The following is a 22,047-nucleotide window of genomic DNA, read 5'->3' on the forward strand; positions in this document are numbered from 1 at the left end:
CTCAGAAGGCGAGCCCTTATTGACTCTCTTGTGCCACAGGTGCAAACACAAAGGGGAGGAAACGCAGCCTTGACTGAGGATGGCTGGAATGGGAAAAACCTGACACCTGCTATGACTGGCCATTCACAGGAAGTGCCTGCTGAGGAAGGGCCCGGGAGGGCGCAGGAGCGCCGCATTTCAACCTGGACCTAATCGGGAAGATGCTCTTCTTGCCAAAGGGACCAGGTGTGGTTCCTCTCCCTGCCTCAGAGTCATCATGGTCCTGGGACCAAGCTGACAATGTAGAGAACACACGCAGGAGGAATTCTGATCCTGAGAAAGAGTTGGTTCAGGCCACAGCGCAGACCTGGGGCATCCAGCAAAAGGCAAGAGCAGCCATTCCCAGCATGCCCGAGTGCCACAGCATCCACAGGGATATCAAGAGAAACGTCTGGTTCACAAAGAAAACGCTTCAGGTGTGTGTGTAATCAAGGAGCGAGAACTTCCTGCAAATAGATCTAAGGACTGCAGTACAAGAAAGCCACATCCCGGTGTGGACTGACTGCGGGCGGGAGCAAAGACCGGCACGTGACGTGGCTCGGCAGTACCTGACTGACATTTGAAGAGGGATCCTGATGGAAGAGAAGAGAACAGAGGTTATTCTGTAACACTGGACAAGTGCTAATTACTTCCTAGGCAGTTCTGGCCCTGGGCGAAGACAGTGTGAGTCCACAGAATGTGACCGGACTCCTAACCACCTCCTCCCCTCCCTGTTGCCACCTCACAGTCAGGGCCTGTCCACCAGTCCCGCCCCTTCCGGTCCTCAGGTAACTTTATAAGGATGTGTTATCTGCTTCAAGAGGTGTCCCTGACTTTTATTCTTAAGGATAATAGTGTTAATATGTATCAAGCCTCTTCCAAATAGGTGCTATCCAGGGCCCTTTTATGAATACATTGATTAGCCTGAACACCCCTATGCAATAGCATTCTCACTTAATAGTATGTGGGCTCACTCAGTCATGTCCGACTCTGTGATCCCACAGAGTCTGCAGCCCACCAGGCTCCTTTGTGGGATTCTCCAGGCAAGAATACTCTAGGGGGTTGCCATTTCTTTCTCTAGGGAATCTTCCTGACCCAGGGATCCCACCTGAGCCTCACGTGTCCTGCATTGGCAGGCGGGTTCTTTACCACTGTGCCACCTGGGAAGCCCCACTTACAGTACAAGTAAGAACCCCAAGGCACAGAGATACTAAGACTGCACTGGGATGGAATCTAGACAGCTGACTCTGCTGCTGCTACTGCTGCTAAGTCACTTCATTTGCGTCTGACTCTGTGCGACCCCACAGACAGCAGCCCACCAGGCTCCCCCGTCCCTGGGATCCTCCAGGCAAGAACACTGGAGTGGGTTGCCATTTCCTTCTCCAATGCATGAAAGTGAAAGTGAAGTGGCTCAGTCATGTCCGACCCTCAGTGACCCCATGGACTGCAGCCTATCAGGCTCCTCCGTCCATGGGATTTTCCAGGCAAGAGTATCGGAGTGGGGTGCCATTGCCTTCTCCGAGCTGACTCTAGACCCCCTGCTTCTCTAAGTTTCTGAAACAGTGGGTAAGCGTTAGTGAAATCCATTTCACCTGTAACCTACCTTCACTAATCAAGGCTGTTTTAATTGTCAGTACGGAAGACATGCATGTCCTCCAAGCAGCATGTGGCCTAAATAAGATGTGTGCCCAAGTTGTTTTCTGGGAACTTGGAATCAGCTGTATCTAGTTCCAGCTGAGCTGACTAAGACTGGATGGGACCACTGACCCTTCAACCAGGCATGCTCGAGAGTTCCATTAGTGCCCTTTTGAAGGTGCAGAGCCTGTAGCCTAGTTACGCCTGCTCAGAACCACGATTACTGCAGCTTTTCCTTATCCTTTCCCCACCACTCCTCTCACAGCTCAGATGCCCTGCTTCTTTCTCCCATAAATACCCCAAACCCCCTGCCTTCAGGGAAGAGGATTCGAGATTTGTTCTTCAGCCTCTTCACTTGGCTGCCTTGTGAATAAACCCTCTCTTTGCTGTAAACTTTGGCATCTCAGCATTTTGGCTGCAAAGCTAGGGCAGAGGGAACCTGGTTCGGTAACAAATACGGCACACCAGCCAGGAGATAAATCCAGATGGACCTGCTGCCCATGGTTGGTCAGCCTGTTGCTGGTATTAAAAGCCTGTGGGTGAGTCCAAACAGTCCCCTTGTCCGTCTGTTCCAGGGAGGATCCCCTGGGTTTCCTGGCGAGGTGCAGCCAACATTCAGTGCTTAGTTTTGTAGCTAGGAGGTGATTTGGAGGATTTGGGGTTGGAAGACATCTTGGGGTGAGAAGATGTCTTTTGGATGAGTAACCCTGTTTAAGATATTCACCTGTACCTAGACTGATGGGAAGCTCTGACTCCATACCCAAGTGAAAAGCCCGGGGCCCATCTGGGTTTGGTTTCATTTTTGTCTTGTCCTTGTCCATCTGTATCTGATTAAGTTGTTAATGACTGGCAATTGGGGATTCAACTTTTTGGTGACTGTAACAGGGACCCTTGGAAAAATTTCTTTGCTGCAACCACCTGGAAGTTGAGTCCATTCAAAAGGGGGAAAAATGGATTCAATTCCCCCTGGAAACCCTGGAACATGATTTAATACATCCCTGCTGTCACCTTATAATACTTCAGTTTTACTGTCTGGACACCAGGCCCAGATGAATATAGGTTTGTGCACAACTTAAGGGATGTTAATCAAACTGTAGAAGATATTCATCCAGGAGTCCCTAACTCATACACTCTGCTCAGAACTTTTTCTGGAGATTTGTGTTGGCTTACTGCATTAGACTTGGATTCCCTTTTTTTGTATACTCATGAGTTTTGAATCCTAAGAATCTTTAGATTTGAATAGCAAGATCTAGATACAGAAGTTCGGCAAGAATACCGCTGGATAGTAGTCCCACAGGGATTTTAAAATACTCCCATGATATTTGGAGAAATCCTGGCAAAAGATTTGAGGGACCCTCAGCTAAGCGAGGAGAAGGCAATGGCACCCCACTCCAGTACTCTTGCCTAGAAAATCCCATGGACGGAGGGGCCTGGTAGGCTGCGGTCCGTGGGGTCGCTAAGAGTCGGACACGACTGAGCGACTTCACTTTCACTTTTTACTTTCATGCGTTAGAGAAGGAAATGGCAACCCACTCCAGTGTTCTTGCCTGGAGAATCCCAGGGACGGGGGAGCCTGGTATGAGGCCGTCTATGGGGTCGCACAGAGTCGGACGCAACTGAAACGACTTAGCAGCAGCAGCAGCAGCTAAGCGAGGCAGCCTTGATCCAGCTTGTGGATGATATTCTGATTGCTAGTAAGACAAAGGGCACCTCAGACCAGAACACAGTTTTGACTCTGAACTTTCTGGTTGAACAAGGCTATAAGGTGTTCAAGAAACAGTCACACTTTTCTGCCCTCTGCTAAATATTTGGGTTTTGAACTCACAAGTACAGACTTGCACCCTGACAGGAAGCTCTAGCCAGGATTCCCATCCCTACTACCAAAAGACAAATGCAGGGGGACTTTCCTGGCTGTCCAGTGGTTGAAACTCCACACTTCCACTATAGGGGGCACGAGTTCGATTCCTGGTCAGGGAATTAAGATCCCACATGCCATTCAGCATAGTCAATACATAAATAATAAATAAACTGCAGGGATTCCTAGGAATGGCCAGGTTCTGCCTCATCTGGATCCCCAGTTTTGCACTCACTGCAAAACCCTTTTAGGAAGCTCTTTTAAAGGAGGCTTCCCTGCTGGCTCAGACGGTAAAGAATCTGCCTGCAACGCAGGAGACCCAGGTTCAACCCCTTGGTTGGGAAGATCCCCTGGAGAAGGGAATGGCAACCCACTCCAGTATTCTTGCCTGGAGAATCCCATGGACAGAGGAGCCTGGTGGGCTACAGTCCATGGGGTCACAAAGAGTTGGACACGACTGAGTGACTAACACTTTCACTTTAAAGGAGGAGACATGAATCTCTAGACTCAACTAGGGAAATGCCGTAGGGCATTCCAGGTTATCAAAGGAAAAAAACTAACTGCCGTGGCTTTAGGTTGTCCAGATATCAGAAAGCCTGTTGACTGATTTGTTCATGAGAGACAAGGAATCAGCCTTGGAGTCCTGACGTGGAACCTGGGCAGCATAAGGAGCCTGCTGAGTATTTCTTAAAGCAGTTAGATACAGTTACTAAGGGATGGCCAGTTTGTCTTTGGGCTGTAGCAGTGACCTGTGATCTTTTACCAGAAGTGGAGAAATTTATATTAGGACAACCTGCCACAGTACATACCCCTCACTGTTTATTTTTCCTCCTAGAACAGAGGGGGAGGATATTGGTTAACTTCAGGAAGATGTGGAGAGTATCAGGCTATATTATTGGATAATCCTAATGTCACTCTGAAAACAGCCTCCACCTTGCATCCTGCCAGTGTGCTCCCAAATAGTACTGAAGAGCTTATGCATGATTGTATTCCGATAATTGAACCAGTCTATTCCAGCCATCCCAACCTGATGGACCAGCCACTGGAGAACCCAGACCTTGAGATGTTCACAGATGGAGGCAGCTTTATGGACTAGGAAGAATGCAAAGCTGGGTATGTGGTAGTAACTCACCAAAATACCCTGGAAGCAGAAGCTTTTCCCCCAGGAATCTCTGCACAAAAGGGAGAACTAAGATGAGAGCCCTCCATCTATGTAAGGATAGGAGAGTAACTGTTTTCACTGATTCTAAAGTATGCTTTCTTGGTGGTTCACGTTCATAGGGCCATTTGGAGAGAGGACTGTTAACTGCAGAGAATAAGGAACTTAATCCTGCTGAAGAAATTTTAACCTTATTAGAAACTGTCATGGAGCCAAAAGAATGAATGTCCACTGTTCAGGACATCAGAAAGCAGATTGTGTGACTGCTGGAAGGAATAATCTAGCAGATCAAGCAGCAAAGCCAGCAGCCAGGAGCACCTAGGTCCCAGAGTTGGCTCTGGTCGCCAATGTAGATCTGGTAAGATACTATGTATTTTCTTGAAGATTTAAGCCCAATGAATGGGATCTGATTGGATGGGATCTCCTGGTCATTCTCAGGATGCTGACTCTGGGAAGGCTGGGATTATAATGCATATAGTAAGGTCCTTGTACCTGAACACTTACAGAAGGTGTAACATTATGTACACCCGAGTACCCACTGTGGGAGAGATGGCACCCTCTAGTGGATTCGCAAGCTTATTACAGGACCAAACATGCAAAGGACAATTCAAAAGCTGATACAGAAATGCATGTGTGTGCTAAAAATAATCCTAAGACTGGGACACTGCCTTTAATCAAAGGAGTTCAGACTCCAGGTGCTGGACTGGGAGAAGATCAGTGACTTCACTGTGATGCCAGTAGTCACTGGAAACCTTATGCCCTTATTAGTTATTAGTGAACACTTGTACTGGTTGGATAGAAGCATTTCCTTGCTGGCCTGAAAATGCATGAGGTTGTTAAAGCTCTCCTAAAAAAAAAAAAAATTCCTAGGTTTGGGTTGCTTATGTCCATTTTGAGTGACAATAAAGGGGCCTTTATAGCAAGACTATCTCAAGAAGTATCTGGAGCTTTAAGCCTTCTGTGGAAATTACATGCTTCTTGACGACCCCAATCTACTGGCAAAACGGAAGAGGAATCACACTCTTAAAAAGACTATAGCTAAAAGTTGTCAGGAGATTACTTTAACCTGTGATAAACCCTCACTGGTTGCCCTACTTCCAGTTGAAGGTAGCCCTTAGAAGTGAAAGTTGCTCAATCATGCCTGACTCTTTGTGACCCCCATAGGCTATACAGTCCATGGAATTCTCCAGGCCAGAATACTACAGTGGGTAGCCTGTTCCCTTCTCCCGGGGATCTTCCCAACCTAGGGATTGAACCCAGGTTTCCCACGTTGCGGGCGGATTCTTTACCAGCTGAACCACGAGGGAAGCCCAGGCCTTAGAAGCAGATGCCAGTTGAGCAACTATGAAATGTTGTTCTAGAGACCCTGCCATTGTTTCAGAACTAGTTTGAGATCCAGAAGGAATTCAGTTAAGGAACATAGACACTGTCGGGTATGTAGAATCATCAGAAGCTACTTTCACAGCTCTATGTAAGTTTACTTCTAGCGGTTAACGTTTCCCACAGATGTTTGCCCGTGCCACTGCTGTCCTGGAGGCTGGATCCTGTAGAAATCTTGGGAGAATAAACATCCAGAAAACCAGCCCGTGTTGGCCCTGATCACTGATGTGGATCTCATAAGATGCTATCCAAAGTATTTTCCTGAAGACTTAAGGCCAGTGAATGGGGATCAGATTGGAGTCCTAACCATTCTCAGAATGCCGACCCTAGGAAGTGTGAGTCTGTAATGGACATAGCAAGGTCCTTGTATCTGAACAACTTATGGAAGGTGTTATTTTTCTTTTTTTAGAATTTTATTTTTAATTAAAGAGTAATTAGTGGAAGGTGTTATTATTTTTAGCACATACCATGCATTTCTGTATCATCTTGCTGGACTGGATCTTGTGATACTCATGACCCATTTCCCTGGTGAAATTGAAGGGAATTAAGCCATGGATCCATCACACTGGAGTTAAGATGGTCCCACAGAGATCAAAGGAGCCACCACATCCTGCCTACAGGAATGCACTAAGTTCTGACCAATGGGATGAGAGCAGAAGAGATGTTTGCAACTTCTTCACTATGTCTTTAAAGGGTAGGATATTCTTCTTCCTTTCATTCCTCTACTGTATTGCTTGGAACACAGGTGTGGTGGCAAGCTATCTTGAGCTATGCACATGAGGGCATGGGGATGTCACTCTCAGGGTGGCAGAGTAACAAGACATAAGAAGCCCTGGCGCCTGGACAACCGAGTACACAAAGCTGCCACACCAGCCAAGAAGTGCCTGTTTCCAGATTCTGACTCAGGTCTGTCTGATTTTAAGGCCACACTCTTTCATTTATGTCTCATAGGGGTCACAAAGAGTCGGACACAACTGAGCGACTGAACTGAACAGAAGGAGAAGAGGGTGACAGAGGATGAGATGGTTGGATGGCATCACAGATTCAATGGATGTGAATTTGGGCAAACTCTGGGAGATGGGGAGGGACAGAGAGGCCTGGTGTGGTGCAGTTCATGGGGTTGCAAAGAGTCAGACACCACTTGGCAACTGAACCGCAACAGTATAGACTTTTACAGTAAGTCTTTGCATATATGAACCTATATGAACAGGTTGCAAACTTTCAAAGACATGCCTGCCAGCCCCTGTGTGCCAGCTGTTAAACTGTACTACTGTACTTTTCAAGGTACCGTCCTGTAAGATTTAAAGTGTTTTTTGCATCTGTTTTTTAATGTATGTATTATTTGTGTGAAAAGTGCTATAAACCTAATACAGTACAGTACTGTATAGCTGATTATGTTGGGAACCTAGGGTAATTTGGGACAAACTGGACTTATGAATGTGTTCTTAGAACCAAATTCGTTCATATATACAGAACTTACTCTACATCAATTAGAGTTGCCCAGAGTAGACTGGCTTATGTAAATGAGTTCTCTGTTTTTGGAACTGCTCAAGGATGTCATAGCAGGGATTCATTCCTGTGTGGATGGGCAGTTGGAGGAGAGAGGCTATAATATACGATTCAAGGGTAAGAGTCTATGATTAAAAGAAAACAGAATCATTGCTGCTTTTTTTGGCTGCACTGCACAGCTTGCAGGGTCTCAATCCCTGCAGTTAAACTCAACAACCATGTTTTAAGCACTTACTATATGCAAGGAAAGTGCTAGCAGAAATACAAAATAACCAGAGATGGTATCAATACTTGTCCTAAAGGAACTTAACAAAAACAAGCAGGAGGAGGGGGAATTTAAAAAACAGAATACCTTATACCCCAGTAGTTTCTATTTTTTCTGTTTCATTTTGGAAGTGGAAAATTAGAAAGCAAAGTTCTAGGGAGTTCCCTGGCAGGTCCAGTGGTTAGGACTCGAGGCTTTCGACAGATGGCAGTAGCTCCCATTCCCCACTGTCATCCATGGCAAATGTGAATGGATCACAGCACACCTGCTCCAGCAGTGGATTCCCAATCCTCTGTTCAAAGATTTAATGGATTCTCTTAGCCCTTATCAGTCAGCTGGAGTCAGCATGGAGTCAAGATGACATCTGTTTTACATTCGTTGGCAGCAACGCCTGGCATTATACAGAAATCCACATTAGTTTAGTGCTCAGTCAGTACCTTGTGCCTGTCTAGTTTAGCCAAGAGCTCCAAGTCAGTCCTGTCTGACACTCCACCGTGAAGAATCAGGACTTTCTCATCAACCAGAGTGGCCAGTGGAAGCCAGCAGAACACATCTTGCAGTAGTTTTAGTATTTTCTTGCCGTGTATCTGAAAACATGATACTAAGTTTTAAATAATGCACTTGATTTATCTGCACTGAGAGAAACTTTTGCTTTTAAGAGCTACGTACCTTATATTTATGCATCACTTCCTTGGTAAAACCATATCTAGAGTTAGAAGCAGAAACAGATATTAAATTTAGCGATATTATGTATGGCACAGTTACATTCTTATAAAAATGCAAATTCTATATGTATACCTATGGCTGATTCATGTTGATGTATAGGAGGAACCAACAAAATATAATAAAGCAATTATCCTCCAATCAAAAATAAATTTAAAAAATATATAGAGAAAAAATATTGCAAAATAATTGCCAACTCTTTAAAATTATAATATTATCTGTGGGTAGAAATATGGGATACTTTAATTTTCTTTTGCTTATCTATATTTTGTACTTTTTCTATAGTGAACCCTTACTGTTTGTATGATTAAAGTGTTTGGCCATGTGAAAACAAATGTAATAGTTTTATTAGAACAGTAGGATAATATGTAAACTTTTAAGAAAATCTTTTAAAATGGTATATATTGTGTATTCCACTTTATAAACTTGAAGACTGCTTTAAAAATGCATCTAACAAAGAAGAAGCTCTGGAAAAATAACTTCACAGTCGCAACCAGTAAAGACCAAATCTCCAGGCGTGTTTTGGTTTGTACCGTAAGTTCACAATATGGTCCTCATGGTTTCCTCGGTTAAGATGGAACTCTTTTGGGTAAACCAACATGAAGGCAAACAGAACCATTAGGATCTCGACTGAATCCTTCCCTCGGTCCACAAAGTCGCCATTGAACACATAGGCCCGCTCTGGTGATGGGAGGCCGTTCTTCCAAACGAGAGTCAAGTCCAAGAAGAAACATAGGAAATCGGGTCAAGCCATTGTGCATCTGACAGTCACATCAGGCCTGAAAGCCAGTGCTGTACCTGAACAGGTCTAAATGCCTAGCAAATGATTCCTTCCATCTACATTTCCTCTTAGTGGAATAGTTATCACTATACAGAGCATTTGGTAACTAAAAATAGGTATGTAAATAGCTTTCAGTTGCTTTGATAATAAATAATTTTCTCTATTTAGTACTTGATTTTCTTTTTCCAAATAATGATTTTATTAACCATAGATTTTCTGTTTTTTAAACAGTCTACAAAAATACACTATAATACAATAATCATTTTTACATTCTGCATTTGCTACAAAGTAGCAAATATTACTCTAAAATATTTTAAAATACAAGTAATACTTAAGCATTTTTTAATAGATACTGTATGTGAACTTCTAAATTAAACCTCAGAACAAGACAGGAACATAATTTGAGGGTTCATACCTTATAAAATATAAATATTAAGTCATCCAACTGGCCATGTAAATCTCCTAACAAAGAAAAAATATCAGTTTTGAATGATCTACACCATTGTTTCTAATTTTTACTATAAAAAAAATACTCATTGTATACCTAACACTAATGCAATATTATGTCAGTTGTAACTCAATTTAAATAAAAATACCCAGGAAAACATGATAAACTTATGGTCACTCATTTTTCCATATACAAGACAGGGACAAATAATTAGCTGCTTCCTAGGTGGTTAAGTGGTAAAGAATCCACCTGGCAGTGCAGAAGACGTGGGTTTGATCCATGGGTTGGGAAGATCCCCTGGAGAAGCGAATGGCTACTCACTCAAGTATTCTTGCCCGGAAATTTCATGTACAGAGGATCCTGGTGGGCTATATAGTCCCATGGGTCAGAAAAAGTCAGACATGACTTAATGACTAAACAACAAAATATTAGCTTCCCTGTTGCAAGGTTAGTTAATATTGAAAGCAGAAAGCATGATATTTCTTCTGTATGATTATCACAAACAGTAAATGATATATTTTTACTAAAGCAGAAATGGGACAGAATGGTGTAGGGCTGAAAGCCTGGATGAGAACTGGAGAGATTTCTGCCCCATCTTAAAGTAAGAAGCTGGTACTCACTTATGTGGGTCAGTGTTACAAGATTTTTCAAGAAGTTGGAAATCTAGATTTTAACATGAAATCCTCCCAACTTTCAAACGCTGGAAACTAGAAATTTCAGAACGTTTTGAAGCAGACATCACAGGCTGCATGTGGCCCTGGAAGTGCTGGTTTACAGCCCCTGTGTGATCTAGTCTCCCCTATAATGGGTATTAAAACATCACTGATCATATAAGGAGATGGAGAAAGTTGTCATTAACAGGATTTCTCTCTAAGAGGAAATGTAGACAGAAGGAATCATTTGCTAGGCATTCAGACCTGTTCAGGTACAATAAATAAACTGTCTTCTAACAAGCGAAGGTCTAGTTACTTGCTGGAATTGTGTTCTGAATGGACAGCATGAGTTTGGGGCCAAATCTGAATCTCTTGGAAAAATCAAGAAGAGGCTGGGCCCTCTGGCCTACAGTTCTCCTTCATGGCACCTGCCCTCCCCACCCCCAGTTTAAGTAATTGTGGAATAAATATGTAAATATATTCAGTGTGAAGGCATGAAGCTGGCCTGCCCACGTGGCCATCAGGACCCCTCTAGCCCTCCCTTCTCTCCCCCACAACAGGCAGAATTTTCTGGTTCATGTCCAGCACATAAAGCCACTTCTGACTGGCTCTTACCACACACTGTGATTTCCTCGCTGTAACAAGTGGAGACCTGGTTGATGTTTGGCAGTTGTACCAGGTGTTTCCTGGCTTCATGCAAAAGATTCAAGACATAGCGAGCATGGAGCCTCTACTAGGAAGAAGGGCATGGAGGGGACAAAGCAACACATATTCATGAAGGAAGACGAATTTACCACTGAATGACCCCAAGACCACGTTAAGTGACCCTAGTAAACTGCTCCTGGGACCTATGCACAGATCGTTTCTTTTTCACTCATCCTCTGTCCTTGTTCACGTTTTCATCATCCTTCAAATACTAAACCAATGTCCTCTTCTTTCCTACCCTGTGTAACCCTTCCTTGCCTTTAGCTAGGGAGAAACATATGATTGTTTTATGAAGAAGTGCATATACACTGATGGTATCAGTGATCCTGACATTACTGGGAAAATCATCCCATCTTCTGCAGTGAATTATCTTAATGTGAAATAAGGGGAAGGATTGGAATCTGGCCTAAGAGCTGGAATCTGGCCACTTCTCACTACCTTACCGCCCGGGTTTCAAGCTCGGACTATATTACAGTAGTCTCTTGACCCACCTCCCTGTTTCAGCCCTTGCTCCCTACACTCTGTTCATCAAACAGTATGACTATTTTAAAAAGAAAGCTGGATTATATCATTTCTGTGCTCATGGTTTCCCCATCTCCTTCAGAAGACTGAGTCTACCCTACTTACCCCTCTATCTCCATCTCCTGACACTTGTTTCCTGGTTCCCTCCTCTCCAGCCCCAGTGGCCTTGCTGATGTCCTGGAGCAGTCCAGGCGAGGTCTTGCCCAGGGTCTTTCCATCTATTCCCTCCACCTAGAACTCTTTCCCCAGATGTACACGTGGCACACTCCCTCACCATGTTCGACCCTTGCTCAGAAATCACCTTTTCAGTGATGCCTTCCCAGATCACTCTGTAAAAGTGCCATCTCTCCCACCGGGAACTTAGCTTTTGCTCTGACATAGCTCTATCACCTAATATATTACATATTATATATATATATATATATAATGTATATATGATATATTATACATATATTACTAATTTGTTATTTATTATGTCTCCCCACTAAAATGTTACCCCTCTGCAGGCAGAGATTTGTGTCTGTTTTGTTCACTGTTCAGTGCAGTATCTGCAACAGTGCCTGCCCATGGCAGTGCTCAATATCTGTGAGATGAATGAACAAAGAGATTACATGATTAGGAGGAGGGGTTTTCAATATATAAAACCCGGCTGATCAACCACAAGGTCCTGGCTAAGAAAAGGGCGAGTGGCTCTCTCTGGTGGATCCCTGACATGAACACCCTAAATCCAGGGCCATTCCTTTTGCATTGCGTCTACTCTGCTGCTACACTTTACATGGGATTGCTGGTGACCCAGGACCCTGGCGTGAGCTTACTTGTTTTCGTCTGAAAGCTTCCACCAGGGCAGTTGCATGGTCAGGAAGGAGTGGGAAGGAGAGGCGTGGCCCTGTGTAACTGTCCGGTACCTCGATGGAGTCGTAGTCACGGCAGTTCTGCGTTTCGGAGGCCTGGGGGGATCGCTCCTCAGTGAATATGCGGTTCAGGAAGTCCCCTAGGCACAGAAAGGGTGGACAGGCTTAGAGCAGGCCTTCAGACTCAGGCCGTTCCCTGGACCGTACTGGAGGGGACGTGGCCGGTTGGGCAAGGGCGCCAACGCAGGGGAGGAGAACGTAGAAGGCGAGGTCATGAGAATCTAGGATGGGCAGGAAAAAGGTTATGTTATCATGTCAAAGCCATTTGACTTTTATTTTAAGAGACTGACTTAGAAAGTACAGAGATTTAGGGGCTTAGGTTGGTAAGCAGGAGGAAAGGGGTACTGGGGAAATGAACATATTTTCAATACGTTTCCCATATTTTTCTACATTTGCTTCTTTTTGTCCCCCTTCTCTACAAGGATGGTGTTTAAAAAAAATTAATGCACATTTAATTTTCTTAAAAGAAAATTTTAAGTGGAAGTTCACAGGCATTTCTGGGGTACTTAGTACGGCAGATGCCTCAGACTCTCGGGCAATTGATTTCCAAAGGCCGCCCCAGCACAGCTACCAGAGGGCTTCCCCGGGATCTGCAGACAGGCCGGATGCTCGTGAATGACCCCTCCCATCCGCCCCTCCCAGCAGCTCCCACCAGTGACTCTCAGGAGTTGACACAGACTCCAGTTCCTGCTGCCTTCAGGCTGGAGGCTTCCTGGGCTGTGTTTTGCGTTATTTCCGGGACAAACTGCCGGTTTAGCTCCCTACTCCTTCACTGTGTGCCTCCCCTTTCCTGAGCCCCTCCTCCACCTCCCAGTGCTTCCTGTATTTACCAAATAAACTCCTTGTGCTCAAACTCTTGTCTCCAGGTCTGCTTCCAGGAGAACCTTCTCGCTCATTCCCTGGCCGTCACTAGATTCACATTCTCACTCCCCGTGCACCCCTGGCCTCACCCTGATATCTCTGACCCTCAGACCTGAGGACCCGCCGGGCGGCATTTCATACTCACTCTCATTGTAACTGCTGGGGGTGAAGTGATCCACAAGGTAGCTGAAGAAATTGTGGAGCTGCAGAGAAACCCAAGCAATTATGGCTTTAGAGACAGAAGGGGAACCCAGGAGTGATCCTTCCAGGCCCCTGGGGCTTGCTGCCCGGGGGCTGAGGGGCAGAGCTGGAGGTGGTCCCGTCCCACATTCTGGCACACCTTGACCTGGTCTTGCTGCCCGGCATACTCGATGGACTGGAAGATGCTCCAGGTGCAGCGCCGCCTCATCTCCAGGCGGGCCACGTAGCGTCGGTACCACCTCTGGATCAGGGCTGCTGCCCTGAAGGCTGTGACACAGATGGAAAAGCCAGTTTGTGAGATGGGACTCCTGGGGCCTAGCGGGAAGCTGAGGGTGGCAGGAGGCAAGATGGGGGGAAAGCACTACATTTTGCCATCAAATAGGAAGGATTTACCCCACTGATGGCCAGGGAGCCCGAGTCCCCCTTCCGGCCCCCATCCCTCCTCCAGTCTTACCTGTTATACTCATGTCATGGAGGGTTATTGGAATTCCCACTGTTTAATGAAAACATTTATACATGTAGACGTGGAAAGCTTGGATTCTGAGAAGGACATGTAAACTGGAGAGGCTGCAAGGTTGCGGTATACTTGAAGAGTGGGAAGATGCAGATATTACTCAGCCATTAACAGAGAATGAAGTTTTGCCACATGTATCTGTGTGTGTATGTGTGTGTGTAACTTGGATGGACGTGGGGGGCATTATGCTAAGTGCAATAAGTCAGAGATAGGCAGATACTGTGTGATATCACATATGTGGAATCTAAAGACTACAACAAACTAGGAAGCAAACTAGTATAACAAAAAGGAAGCAAACTCACAGATCTAGAGAACAACTCGCAGATCTAGTGGTTGCCAGTGGGAGACGTAAGTGGGGAGGGGCAATATAGAGGTGGAGATATGAGGTACAAACTATTAGGTATATAATAAGCTACAAGGATATATTGTACAACACAGGGAATATAGCCAATATTCTATAGCAACTGTAAATGGAAATTCACCTTTGAAAACTGTATAAAAAAATAAATACATTCAAATGCAAAAAAAGAAAAAGAAAATGGAGTGGGATGATGCGGGGGTCACAGGGTGGGAAGGATATTTTGATACCAGGTGGCTCAGATGGTAAAGAATCTGCCTGCAATGCCGGAGACCTGGGTTTGATCCTTGGGTTGGGAAGATCCCCTGGAGAAGGGCATGGCCACCCACTCCAGTATTCTTGCCTGGGGAATTCCATGAACAGAGGAGCCTGGTGTGCTACAGTCCATGGGATTGCAAAGAGTCAGACACGACTGAGCGACTAACACAATAGATAGGATGTCAGGAGTCTGGTTCTGAGCCTGGAAATGCCCTGACCAGCTATGTAGCCTCAATCCAGTCAACTTTCTGGGCCTCAGAGTCCTCATCTAGAAAAGGAGATGAACTAGATGATGAGTGGGGAGAATAAACGTGCATCACTACATACTATCATGTCAGGTGGGGGTCAGTGCTTGCTGTCCCCATATTCACTCTATCCCTGTGGCTTGTATCCCCATCACCTCACATCCAGGGTGGTGCTGACTGTCCAATCTGAAGGGCAGTCTGTGGACTTAAGACCTGTGCTGGGTGCTCATGTACTGCAGGATGGCTTGAGGAGGTTTCATTCTTCCTTTGAGCTTTAGGACCTGCAGTCAACTACTGCTGCCAGAGAAGAGGACAGCTGTCCACATGAGTGACTAGACTCTCCTTAAACTCCTGGGCCTGAAAGTGCCCTCGGGGATGAATGGAGCCTTTGTGGATAAAGCTGGATTACAAAGGAAACCCGGCAGGTTCACTCAGGTCAACCTCGTGAAAAGCAGACCGATTGATTTAATATATTTAGCTGGCATTAGAGAGCTCATGGAATTCTTGCTGATATCCCTAAGAGGAGATCCAACAGTGAGTGGGAAAAGAGAACCTTGAGAGGAATTTAAGCAAAGCTGAATTTGATTTTCTGGGAGGAAAAAAAATGTCATACACTAAGTATGTTCCAAAGGCACTCACAAAATAGTAAGTGACAAAGACTAAATTATGTAAATCCCCATTCAGAATAGTGAATGCAACATCCAGAATAAGTGGTCCTTACCTAAAGTAACGCTTTAGGAATTCAGGGCAAACACACAGACATCTGCTCCTCACTATGACTCTGACATGGAACCCAGGAATCTGCAGGTTTAACAAGCTCCATGCATCATCCTCACTTGTGCCGAAGTGTGAGCAACACTGAGGAACATCATGGCCACCAAGTTTCCGTGAAAATGTCGTTTGCTAACTCCTTGCCTCAGGCATTTTAAGGCAAATGCTGCCGACTAGACATAGACTCAGCTCCGCTTCGGCTACTCAGAGCGGGGAAAGCGGGTAGTACCTCTGTGTCCACTCTCCCAAGCCTCCATCTAGAACCTGGGTTAGCTTTCATTGAGATGGCCGCTGTGAGGTACAGCGTAGTCTAAGGACCTCCACTCCATCCTCCGTTCCCTACAGTGCAGTATAAGATGCTTGGGTTTCCCCTCCTCAGCCTTGTGCAGAGCACGTCCTATGGGAAAAGTTACAGACACCTGGCTGTGAAAACTCCACACTGAGGACCAGGCAACCACCTGGGGAGACAGAAGTCCAGGTGAAGAACCATCCCGGAAGCTGAACCTCCAGCTGCAGCTGTCCTGAGGGTCATAGGCAAACCATCAAGCTGGGCCCTTGGCAAATTCCTGATCCACAAAATCACGAGCAGAATAAAATGGTTGTCTTAAGCCACTAAGTTTTGAGGCCGTTTATTATGCAGCACCAGATAATTGGAATGTGAATTGTATACATGTTTTATAAAATTATAAAACAAATTTAAATCAAAACAAAAAAATCAATGTTTAAAAAGCAAATGTTAAATGAGCAAATCTAACCTTGTATGCACTGCTGGCATAACCATGTAGAAAAGAGTTCTTTCAAATGACTTGAAAATTCAGGAATTGTATATGCCTAAGTGGATATACTCAAAGGGCAAAAAGAACTACAAAGAAGTCTTAAGGAGTTTTCAGTAATCATATTGTTGTAATAGTACTGTTATTGTATTTCTGATTTATATACTGTAGGACAAAGTAAATAATACCATACTGGTATCATTATTAATAAAGAGAAAGGAGATAGAATGTCAAAGTTGTTAGGTAAAATTATTGTGATCCTAAGTATAAATTGTCCATTAAAATAATGCATATTTTCCATATCTGTTCATTGAAAAAATATAGGAAGTAATGACCAGCCTGGTCACGAACACCCCAAACCCTGGAGAAATAGTGATTTCTAATCTGGAGACAAAAATATGCAAGATGAGCCTGGGATGTGTTGCCAAACTAGAAAGGAGGCCATGAGTTTATAAAGATACTTAAGTTCATAGTAACAAGTGAAAGTGAAAGTCGCTCAGTCATGTCTGACTCTTTGTGACCCCATGGACTATACAGTCCATGGAATTCCTCAGGCCAGAATACTGGAGTGGGTAGCCATTCCCTTCTCCAGGAGATCTTCCTAACCAAGGGATCGAACCCAGGTCTCCCACATTGCAGGCGGATTTATTACCAGCTGAGCCACCTGGGAAGCCCCATAGAAACAAGGTGCTAGCATCATTTCCCTTGCCTCCTTCTACATCTCTGGTTGCCTCGTCCTCTTCGACCTGATGCTTAAGTACTAGACTCCTTCATTGCTCTGTCTTTACTCTCACTCTAGGCTACTTCAGTGACCCCCATGGCTTCTACAATCACCCATACTCTGATGCCTTCCAAAGGCATGGATCTCCACTGACGTCTCCAAAACCCAGATCTGAGTATGCAACTGTCTACTCAGCACTTCCACCTGCATGTTACGTGGGCACCTCAAACCCAATGTGTATAAATCATCACTTTCATTCTACTTGAACTTGGTTCTTCTCCATTAATTTTACGTCAGAAATTGGCATTATCACCTACCCAGGTATGCTGGATTTCCCAGATAGCTCAATGGTAAAGGATCTGCCTGCCAATGCAGGAGACCCAAGAGAAAGAGATGTGGGTTTGATCCCTGGAGTAGGAAATGGCAACTTACTCCAGTATTCTTGCCTGGGAAATTCCATGGATATGGGAGCCTGGTATGCCACAGTCCATGGTCTGCAAAGAGTTGGACATGACTAAGCACAGAACAGGTATCTAGAAACCTGGACATCAATCTTTTCTTTGTTAATACTTTATTTTGTTGCTCAAATAGATTTTTTTTTTTGCTTGTTTGTTTTTTTGACTGCTGTGCTGGATCTTCATTGCAGTGCACAGGCTTAGTTGCCTTGTAGCATGTGGGATCCTAGTTCCTCAACCAGGGATCAAAGCTGCATCCCCTGCATTGGCAGAAAGAAGAAAAAAGTGTAGTTGCTCAGTCGTGTCCAACTCTTTGTGACCCCACAGACTGTAGCCCTCCAGGCTCCTCTGTCCATGGGATTCTTCAGGCAAGACTACTGGAGTGGGTTGCCATTCCCTTCTCCAGGCTGCATTGGCAGGGGGATTCTTAATCACTGGACCACCAGGAAGTACCCCAGACGTAAATCTTGATTCATCCTTCTCCCCAACCCCATATATGTAATCAGGTGGATCCTGTCCATTCCACCTCCTGAGTATTGTGGGAATTCATCCTCTTCTCTCCCATCTCTATAGCCACCAACTCTGGACCATGGCATTATCATCTCTTGCTTAGATGACTTTTGTTCTTGTTCAGTCACTCAGTTGTGTCCAACTCTTTGTGACCCCTGCAGCATGCCAGGCTTCCCTTTCCTTCACCATATCCTGGAGCTTGCTCAAACTCATGTCCGTTGAGTTGGTGATGCTATCCAACATCTGTCCTTTGTTCTCCCCTTCGCCTCCTGCCTTCTATCTTTCCCAGCATCAGGGTCTTTTCCACTGAGTCAGCTCTTCGCATCAGGTGGCCAATGTATTGGAGCTTCAGTTTCAGCATCAGTCCTTCCAATGAATATTCAGGGTTGATTTCCTTTAGGATTGATTGGCTTGATCTCCTTACTGTCCAAGGGACTCTCAAGAGTCTTCTCTAGCACCACAGTTTGAAAGCATCAATTCTTTGGTGCTCAGCTTTCTTTATGGTTCAACTCTCACATCCATATATGACTATTGGAAAACCCACAGCTTTGACTATATGGACCTTTAGCTTCTAAATTGTTCTTCCTTCTACTCTTACACCACCCACTCCAATCCCTGCCACAATCCCTTCTTCATGGAAGCCAGAAGAGTCTTTTATGTATGTTTTGAATTCTACAATGGTTCTTCAAGCCTTTAGAATGAAGTTTAAATCCTACCTGCTCCTGAGTGATCTGGGCTCTGCACAGCTCTGCAGCCTCATGCCATGCCATTCTCTATCTGATTCACGTCAACCATTCAGTTCCTTGAAAATGCCTCTCTTTTTGCCTGCTTCATGACTTTGTTACCCTCTACTGGAATACCTGGAATGCTATTTCATCCCCTTTTTGCCCAATCTTATTTCTCTCACTTGTAAAGGTGGAGTTTGTGGTAAACTCAATGGACAACACTGACTCCTTGAGTAAATTTTAATTCTATTAAATATAGTTAATCAAGTCCTAAGATATTCAGCTGAGTATCCTGTGGTCATGTCACAAGGAGGAGAAGCTGATTTTCAGGAGTCAGCATGAGGAGCAATATAACGATTTCCTGTCCACCCTGAGAAGCCCCTCCCTGTGCAATGCAGGCTTCCACTGGGGTCCCCACAGTTAGGCTGAAGGTAGGAAGCACATACCTTTCTCTGCATTCTGGAAAGCAAAGTGGTGTTGGGTTGAAGTGCCGCTTCCCATAACTTAAGTGCGATGTTTCTGCAGGACGCAGATAGCAGGTCCAAGGGAGAGTGAATTGTTTGCTGACAAAAGGAAGAGGGAACCTACAACAGGGAGATTTGGGTAGAATATTAGTTCAGGTAGAGCAAACTACCTATGAGCCTTGTCTCCCACATCATGAAAATATATATAAAGTTATCATGTGATAGCACCCTACTCCACACCTCCCCAGCACATGAGATGTCCTTCCCCTGAAAACTCCCTCCATGCGTCATCTCATCTCTCTCCCGTCTTCATCCTTCCTACTAGCTTCTCCTTTTCAGTCTAAAACATGCTGAAGTCTCATCTCAGAGCAGTTCATCATCCCATCCTTTGACCTCCTCTATCCCTCCCACTATAACCTGACCTCTATTTTTTTTTCATCCAGACTTCTCCCGAGCAGACCACTTATCTTCTCCTTAATTCCTCTTAACACCATATTTTTCATCCTCACTATTGATCAAAACATTTTATGCTGATGTCCCCAATGCTTCATCTTGTCAGCCTTGACCTTCATCATCTCATAAGTCGTGCCTTGATTTAAATTTTACTCCATGGGTCTCCATGAGTCTACTCTTTTGTATGTTGACAAAAAATTAATCAGTCACTCTAAGAAAGAATTGGAAAATTTTATTTGAGCCAAATTTGAGGATTATAACTGGGGAAGAGCACCTCAGAAAGCTCTGAGAACTGCTCCACTGGTGAGAAATCAAGGCCCTGTTCTATATGTTTTTTTGAGACAGAGGGCTGTACATCAAATGATGTATTATCGACAGTTTATGCAATCTAGATCATGGTTGGTCATGTGGTCCCTTTCAGATTCAAGAAGGAATATTATCTTTAAGGAGTCGTCTTGTTGGTGCTAGTAGAATGTTGTTCTTTTGGTCAAGCAGGCATTCCTGTTAATGGGGGAGGTCTGGCTGATGCATATTGCAGATATACAATGCATAGTGTTGGGAGAAAGGAGGTCAAGGGCAGAGAAAATTTTTTATGTTGAAATTTTTCTTGTCTTGCCATAAAATATGAATTTTATTTCATTTTATTTATTTTCTCTCCTTCTTGAGCTCATTTTCTTCTATCCATCTCTTGAATGTCACTTTTATTTGTATTCTACTCTCAACTGTCTGCTTTCTCACTCTGTATATGCTTCCTACATAACTGAATCAACTCACATTTTAAACTATTACTCTCTCCCTCTTAAATCTCCATCTCAGCTGCTAAACTTTGGGGTGCCTCAGACTCCATGCAACGCAAATACAACTCATCTTCCCAAAAGCCTTCTCCTTTTCTCCTTTCTTCAAAACAGCTCTTACCTAGAATATTTTTTTTCTTTCTTTCAGGGAGAAGCTTTTTTTTAAGTTGCAGTAAGTGGGTTCTTTAATTCTGACACATGGCATCTAGTTCCCTGAACAGGATCGAATCCAGTCTCCCTGCTTTGAGAGCGCAAAGTCTTAGCCACTGGACCACCAGAGAAGTCCTCCTAGGATGCTGTTGCCTTTACTGAGTATGTTCTTCCTAGCTGACCCTTGACTAACTTTACTCGTTTCTTAAGTAATGAGTAAAGATGCACTTCAGGCATCATCTTCCTTAAGCAAGTTTGACATGCCCCTCCTCTGAACTCCTGCATGTCCTAGTCACATCTCTGATGAAATATAATTTGCATTTTAAGACAGGACAAGAAAAATTGAATACAAACTTCTCTCTGTGTTGGTTTGGGTCTCCTCCTCTCCTCCCTGCTATGGAGTGTGCCTCCACAAGAACCAGACCTCTTTTGGGAGGTGGGAGTGCCCGCTGAACTGTCAAGAGTGATATTTTTTCTGTGCTTGCTTTGCACCACGTGCTTCCCTGGACTATGTATCCTTGTGTTTACCCAGACTATGTATCCTTGCGTTTACCTGGACTATGTATCCTTGTGTTTACCTGGACTATGTATCCTTGCTGAACTGTATGTAAAATACCAATATGTCATTTCGATGTATGATTCTTTGTTTCTAAAATGGATATGACCATGCCTTTGACTTCTAACAAGTGGAGCAAGTCCTTAGAGCTTTTGGAAAAGCTACTTCCTGGTTTATAATCCTCAGTTTGGCTCAAATAAAATGATTTTTTTTCTTTCCTAACTTGATAGCTGAATTTTCCTTGACGTTTTCTTGGGGTAGCCAGCAAGCTTCAGACACCCAGCAGCTGACATCTGGAGTCTACCCTGAACCAGCGCATGGTACCAGCATGGGCCCATTAAGACTGTCCACTTCTTAGTATTCCTCAGGTGTTTTTGATGAGTTCTCCTGATAGCCAGACATCATTGCTTTAAATGATGTCCTGAATTTTATTCAAGCTGTTTCTCTTGGGACTTGGAATCCTAAGGGGATGCCGGTCTATTTCCTAGGCAGGGGCCTAAGTGGAAATTCCTAGGCAGGCATGCACCTAGGAGGAACTTTGGAGTAAACTGGGTTGGCTGCCCTCTTTAAAAATTTGGCTTAAATTGGGAAGAGTGTGTTCACATGGTCTGAACAAATTGTTTGCTGGTGAAGTGAGAGACTGAACCTGCTCAGCTCTTAAGAAAAGGGACTTT

General features: G+C 44.5%; 1 protein-coding gene across 1 annotated transcript in view; it reads right to left on the reverse strand.

Moving 5' to 3' along the window:
- Nucleotides 1–19,489, reverse strand: part of PPEF2 (protein phosphatase with EF-hand domain 2) — a 32,991-nt gene extending 13,502 nt beyond the window's left edge. The window contains exons 1-9 of the mRNA XM_027544777.1: nt 19,403–19,489; nt 13,766–13,893; nt 13,571–13,628; nt 12,469–12,644; nt 11,042–11,156; nt 9,741–9,787; nt 9,078–9,244; nt 8,491–8,527; nt 8,259–8,408 (exon numbers count right to left, since the gene is read on the reverse strand). Of these exons, the coding sequence (XP_027400578.1) occupies nt 8,259–8,408; nt 8,491–8,527; nt 9,078–9,244; nt 9,741–9,787; nt 11,042–11,156; nt 12,469–12,644; nt 13,571–13,628; nt 13,766–13,893; nt 19,403–19,457 (933 nt within the window). The 5' untranslated portion in view covers nt 19,458–19,489. The remainder of the gene's footprint in view (nt 1–8,258; nt 8,409–8,490; nt 8,528–9,077; nt 9,245–9,740; nt 9,788–11,041; nt 11,157–12,468; nt 12,645–13,570; nt 13,629–13,765; nt 13,894–19,402) is intronic.
- Between the last annotated feature and the right edge of the window lie 2,558 nt (nt 19,490–22,047).

The sequence above is a fragment of the Bos indicus x Bos taurus genome, chromosome 6, assembly GCF_003369695.1.
Source record: "Bos indicus x Bos taurus breed Angus x Brahman F1 hybrid chromosome 6, Bos_hybrid_MaternalHap_v2.0, whole genome shotgun sequence".
Classification (NCBI taxonomy): domain Eukaryota; kingdom Metazoa; phylum Chordata; class Mammalia; order Artiodactyla; family Bovidae; genus Bos; species Bos indicus x Bos taurus.